Source organism: Lactuca saligna, chromosome 6, assembly GCF_052625555.1.
Source record: "Lactuca saligna cultivar CGN05327 chromosome 6, ASM5262555v1, whole genome shotgun sequence".
NCBI classification, from domain to species: Eukaryota; Viridiplantae; Streptophyta; class Magnoliopsida; order Asterales; family Asteraceae; genus Lactuca; species Lactuca saligna.
Window position 1 is genome coordinate 157965552 of NC_136422.1, and position 6772 is coordinate 157972323.

At 36.5% G+C, this 6772-nt stretch overlaps 1 protein-coding gene across 1 annotated transcript; it reads left to right on the plus strand.

The window, feature by feature from the left end:
* Positions 1-321: 321 nt before the first annotated feature.
* Positions 322-928, plus strand: LOC145003179 (histone H3.2). The gene has a single exon (XM_078962311.1). The coding sequence runs from the start codon at positions 392-394 to the stop codon at positions 800-802; it is 411 nt and encodes a 136-aa protein (XP_078818437.1). The 5' UTR covers positions 322-391; the 3' UTR covers positions 803-928.
* Positions 929-6772: the final 5844 nt, after the last annotated feature.

A 6772-nucleotide genomic window follows, 5' to 3' on the forward strand; every position in this document is an offset into this window, starting at 1 on the left:
CATTTATGCATTAACAATAAAAATATAAATTATTATGGTATAAATAACAATTAATCTTTAATAATAACAATTATAAAAAAATATACTTCTTGGAATGAGATTATTTAATTCCACACGTGAAAATATAAGTTAAGGAAGGAAATCACCATCACGGAAGAGGCACAAGGATCGCGATCCGCATTCTCTTCTAACATACAATCTAAGCCGTCCATTTCTTATTTGAACAATCCAACGGTTTAGGATTGTTCGCGCTATTCTCCCCCAAAGTTTCAAATCTCCCACAACCTCCGTTAATAAATACAAAATCTCTTTCCCCCTTTTTCCCACAACACTCGATCGAATCTACTAACCAAACACAAAAGGCTCACTTTGTTTTCCGAATTCTCAAAAAATGGCAAGAACCAAGCAAACTGCTCGCAAATCAACAGGTGGAAAAGCACCAAGGAAGCAGTTGGCGACAAAGGCGGCGAGGAAATCTGCTCCGGCGACCGGAGGAGTGAAGAAGCCACACAGATTCAGGCCAGGAACTGTTGCACTAAGAGAGATCCGTAAGTACCAAAAAAGTACCGAGCTTTTGATCCGCAAGCTTCCATTTCAGAGGCTCGTGAGAGAAATCGCTCAGGATTTCAAGACGGATTTGAGGTTCCAGAGCAGTGCTGTTGCTGCACTTCAAGAGGCGTCAGAGGCTTACTTGGTGGGTTTGTTTGAAGATACTAATTTGTGTGCGATTCATGCTAAGAGGGTTACAATTATGCCTAAGGATATGCAATTGGCTAGGAGGATTAGAGGGGAGAGGGCTTAAATTTGTATTGAAAATTCAGTTTCGGATTTTTTTTATTGTAGAAAGTAATCACGGCTTGTGGGTTTGTGTTATTGTGATCTGCTTGTGCTTGATTCAATGAATATTACAAGGCATATTTTCAATGAATATTATGAAGACATGAATTTCAATGAATATTTTGAATGAACCAAATGATGATTTTTGTGTATCATGTTCTTCTCCAGTTCTAATTCACACACGTAATGATGATTCTCGAATATAATTTCTCACTTTTTCCTTATGTGGAGAAAATTACTTTGAAAGGAAATACAGAGAATCTGGGTTTAGGGTTACTTTTGATGCTTCAGTGATATGGGGACTTATCGGACCCATGGACTTGTCCGAGCTTTCTTGCCTGTTCCCGTTTTGTTTTTGAGCAAGATTTTCCTTGAGAAGAAATGGATTCCATTGATCAACATCCCTATTCTGTCATTGTTTTGATGGAATGCCACCTGTAACTCCTACAAACTTTGCAAGCTGCTTTGTGACAGGGATGATCTTTAAGTACTTTGTGTTTAAGTACCGGAAACAATGGTGGCGGAAGCAAAATTTTGAGGAATTCGAGTTACCTCTGTTGAGAACTCCCTTTTTCGATTATAAACTGTGCGATGATGTCATATTCTGGTTGTTGGTTTGTGGTTGCTGGAATGACTCCAATGGCGAAACCCAATAACTCAAAAAATGCGATTCCAGATCTGCTATTGCCGGAGATAAGGAATCGCAGGAAGCTAGAGGTGGAACTCAAACCCCTCAAAAAAAAAAAGTTTTACTCAAACCCCTCAAAAAAAAGTTTTACCTGCTATTTCATGTAGACCAACCATATTACTTCTTATGATCTAAAATGTCTTTTTATTTTTTTATTTTAGGGGAATGAGTTGTTATTTACCGGCTTAATTGGTCTATTTACTTGTTTTAAAAGGTTTCCGATACAGGTCACAATCCACGTAAGCAAGTGAGTCAACTCGATGACAATGTCACATTGTCAGTGAGTTGGGTCCGGTTCATTGCTTGGGCCCTAAGGGTTAGTGTGGACCCTCTCTTTAATAAAAGGAGGGTTATATTGGTTGTTACCTTAAATGTTTATGCCCCTTTTCCACTAAATGATAACGACATTCTGACACATCCCTTTCACGTGAATCACGATGGCTACCCCACCACCACAATCATCCGATTCAGTATCCATAAATTCAAGAGACCGTCTCAACTTTGACAATTTGCATACTATTTTTTGTGAATGTGGAGCTCAGATTGCGGAACAAAAAGTTGAAGTGGATCGTTTGAAAGAAGAAATGGATCGAGATTTGGTCATGTGCAGGATGGATTCGTTGGCATTGCATCGTCGATTAGAGCAGGCAGAGAAAAAGTTGCACTCCGTGATTGTTTTGGTGGTAGGACTGGTGATTGTGATATTTGGTTTTCTAATGGAGAAGGTTCTTGATGTATTGAAGAAGTGATATGTTGGTGGTCGTGGTGTTTGTGTTGATTAGATATGGATGTGTTTGTGTTGTTTAGGTAATGTGTTTGTATTAAGGTTTATGTGTTCCATATGTCTTGTTGTTCAATTTAGTTTGTATCCTGCTGTTAATCTTGTGAAGGTGGATGAAGATGTAACATCCCAAAAATTTCGTTTTAATTAAGTTATTACATAAAACCATCAGTATAAAAACATTCATAATAACATCTCATGTCAAAACCAAAATGTCAATAATCAAAACATAGTATCAGAAAACCATATCAGAGTGTAATCCCAAATATCTCGTGTACGTAAAACATGGTGTGATGCGATGCGATCAAGCCGACTCATTTCCTTTGAAAATGAAGTACCTAAAACCAAAATTAAAAACCGCAACATAAAGCTTAGTGAGTTCCTCATCATACCACATACCATACAACACACATACCGACAAGTATATCCAGGTGTTGACCTACCCCTTCAGTATCTTTCAACCGGTATCCGGGGACTGTTTCACCCCTATAACTACCACATAATAACATAGCATAACATACATAAATATACTGTCAGACATATCTGGGTGCTCGACCTACCCCTTCGATATCTTTCAACCGGTAACTGGGAGTTAACCTCCCCTTCGGTATCTTTCAACCGGTAACTGGGAGTTAACCTCCCCTTCGGTATCTTTCAACCGGTAACCGAGAGCTAACCTCCCATTCGATATCTTTCAACCGGTAACCGAAGACTATTTCATCCCCTACCACTACCACATAATAACATAACATAACGTACTGCTAGACATGCATGGGTTCTGACAACCCCTTTAGAATCTTTCAACCGGTATCCGGGGACTATTTCACCCTTACTACTAGTAACACATATAGCAGAGCATCCTAGCACATACAACATATCAGACAGTTGCAAACTAGATAATTATCACAAATACAATCATCTCATACATAGTCACCTACTAATGGGCTGACATTGGTGCCATAGACCCACCTCTACTGGAAGGTAACTCACCTCACATTGCTGAAGTCCCGCAGACACAAGCCTAGTTGCTGGATGACAAGTTCCGAACTGTCAACATCAAAATAACACCAAATTAATAATTGGGTTCCAATACATAACCATAAGTCCCTTCTTGGGGTAAAAGACTCCTTTACCCCAATCTTAGCTTGATCCAAGCCCAATGCCCAATCCGAAGGGCTAACAGTCAACTATGAATCAAAGCCCAACATATGGCCCAATTTTCCAAATTGGGCCCAAACCTTTACATGATCTTATTCAAATGCCCAACCATTCATTCCAGTCCAACATTTGACATTTTAATGGCCCAATATCATATAATCATTAAGGCCCAAACTATGGACTATCTATTACCCAATTTTCTAAATTGGGCCGAAACCTTCATATGGGTCTTACCTTAAAGCCCAACAACATATTCTAGTCTATATGATTATTCTTGGATGGCCTGTTAATAACCCAATTACCAAAGCCCACTAGAAAGGCCCAACATAAAGCCCAAGTGAAATTAGAGTTTTCACATAAAATGACAATTAGGGTTAAGTGTTTCTCACTTAACCCGTTAAGAACTTACTCCATTAAGTCCGTCACTCTACTAGATAAGTCATATGGTGATTGGGTGTACTTCATTTTCCATTCCAATGGCCCAAATGTGGGTCCCGATAAGTCCAAGGCCCATATATCCCAAAATTAGGGTTTTCTAAACCCTATTTAGGGTTTCCATCCCAATTATAGCCTAATAGGCCCAATAGCTAGGTCTTTTGATCAATTTGGGTTCATTAGGCCTATTAGGGTTTCACTAGTCGGGCACCACCCACTACATTATTTTGTTTGGCTTGTATCGATGATGTTTTGGAAATATTTGTTTTATTAATTTAAAAATGAAATTTTCGGGTCTTGTTTTTAGAATGTTACATCATCCATTTCAAACCATTCATTAATTTCAAACATTTCAAACTTAATATTTTGTTACACTTATGACTAAACGATAATAAAAGAAAACGCCTTTACAAATGTTATGTTATGATTTAGTGTTAATTCATATTGTATTTTTGTGCTTAATTCGTATTGTAATATCATTTTTAGACGAGCATATAAAATCATGAGATTATAAGATATTCAATATTGGTATATACTTGAAGGTATTTGTTAAATCTATTTAATGATATAACTTGCTAAAAATAGTATATAAATTATAATAGTATATTATGAATAAATTAATCTAAAAATAATATATAATATATATTAAGGGTTAAAAGAAAATGATTCAATAACAAAAGATATAAACAAAAAATAGATAAAGTTGAAAGTTTGTGTTATAACATTTAAAGGTAACAAATGTAATTATTTAAAATTATTTCAGAATAAAAAAGTTATATAATGTTAAAAATGATAGTCTCCTAAAACTAACATATTCTACGAATGATGTTAAAAAACAACATACTTCTATAAAAACTTCAAAAACCCTACATTTATTGATTCCCCTACATGTGTATGTTTGTTTATTTCTCTCTCTCTCTCTCTCTCTCTCTCTCTCTCTCTCATTTTTCCATTTTTAAATTTCAAACACAATATTCTTTTGATAAATTCAATTTCCCACGGCAGTACCATAGTTGGAATTTGTTGCAATAATGATACTTGAATTACAATATGACGTTACAACTTGTTTGTTGGGGTGGGCATTAGAACTGGTAGATCGGACTAAACATGGACCCACACCGTAATGGTACCGGTTTTATGTAGAATGTTCGGTTTTAGGTTCTTGGATTGGCTGTGTTCCGGTTCCGTTTTTTTAGCCATGTGGGTTTGGCGGTTCCTGGGTATTGTCCTGAGGGGGACAATGTCAAACTAGGTTCCTGCCTTTTGAAGTACATGACACGAGACTGGTGGGAGGAGGTAGGACATGTAGTGGATGATGATGCTGTTGATGTGATTTCATGGGTTGATTTCTTGACCAGGTTCCGAGCTGAGTTTGCACCGGTGATTGAGGCACAACAGTTGGCGCGAGAGTTTCAGGATCTCCACCAGACTACGGAGACGGTGATTGAGATCACCACGATGTTCCGGGAGAGGGCACTTCTAGTTCCGCAGTATGTGGCTGATGAGGAGATGAAGAATACCCGATATCATGAGATGTTGATGAGCAATATTCGACAGTTTGTAATCCAGTCCAGCTGCAATACGCTGGAGGATATGATAGCGAGAGTTAGGGAGATGGAGATTGATCTGGAAATGGAGAAGAAGAGGAAACTAGAGGCCCAAGGTATCTAATTCTAGATCCAGAGGCCAACAATAGTAGGGCTAGCAAAAATTGTATCATGGAAAACCAATCAACATGTTACCAACCGAACCAACCAATTCATTTGATATATATACATATATATATATATATATATATATATATATATATATATATATATATATATATCAATTGTTAATTGTATTTAGTGTTTACAGTTTTAATAACATTATATTATTCATTTGGTCGTATTAGTCAATTGTTATTACTATGTTAAAGCACAATATTAAAACGTTACTTTAGCGTTACTTCAGTAGAATTCTTTTGTAAACTAAAAGAACTACGTAACTAATTTCTATACTACACATCAAAATCCCAATGTCGTTGCTTATTTTTAAATCTTATAATAGAAAATTAAAAGAAGTTGGTATATATGATTACCAATTTGTACCAACCAAACTTGTTGGTAGGCAAATAAATCGGTACCAAGGATACTTGGTACAGTACCGATAGCAATTTTTTTATATCAATTATAGTTGGTACAACATACGGTTTAGAGAAAAATGAATTGGTACCATACAAATTCCACTCCTAAACAGTAGGCCTGACAATGGAGCGGGTTTTGACCCTGATCCAATCCAAACCCTTAACAATGATATGGGTTTGGAGCATAGTTTTTGATCCTTTTACCCGTTAATGACCCGTACCCGCTAACTCTTTTATTAAAAAGGTCGGGTATGGATCATCATTGATCCGCCCCATTTATAACTCGTCCCGTATAAATTTTAGAATTATATATATATATATATATATATATATATATATATATATATATTATGCTACCTAAAGTTTACTTTTAATTCCAATCGAAAGTCAAAAGAGAAAAGTGATGGGTTATGAGCAAAATATCAATCGTATGATGTACATGCAAGCCCTAAAGCTTTGGATCTAGTTTGTCTAATAAACATGCAATAATCATCCAAAGCTCATAAACCCTAGATCTAACATACAATAATCAAATTAACATATGAGTTAGGGTTTAGATCTTACCTTGATTGTTATTTAGCAATAACAATCACAAATCTCCTTGATCTTGACTCTTGAAAGCTTAGTGCCTCAAATGTTGCACCTCTAATGAAATCACAAACACCATGACCAACAAGATGACTTAGGAGAAGGAGGAGGAGGCACAAAACATCCAAGAACCCTTAGGGATTACTTAACCAGGTTTTTG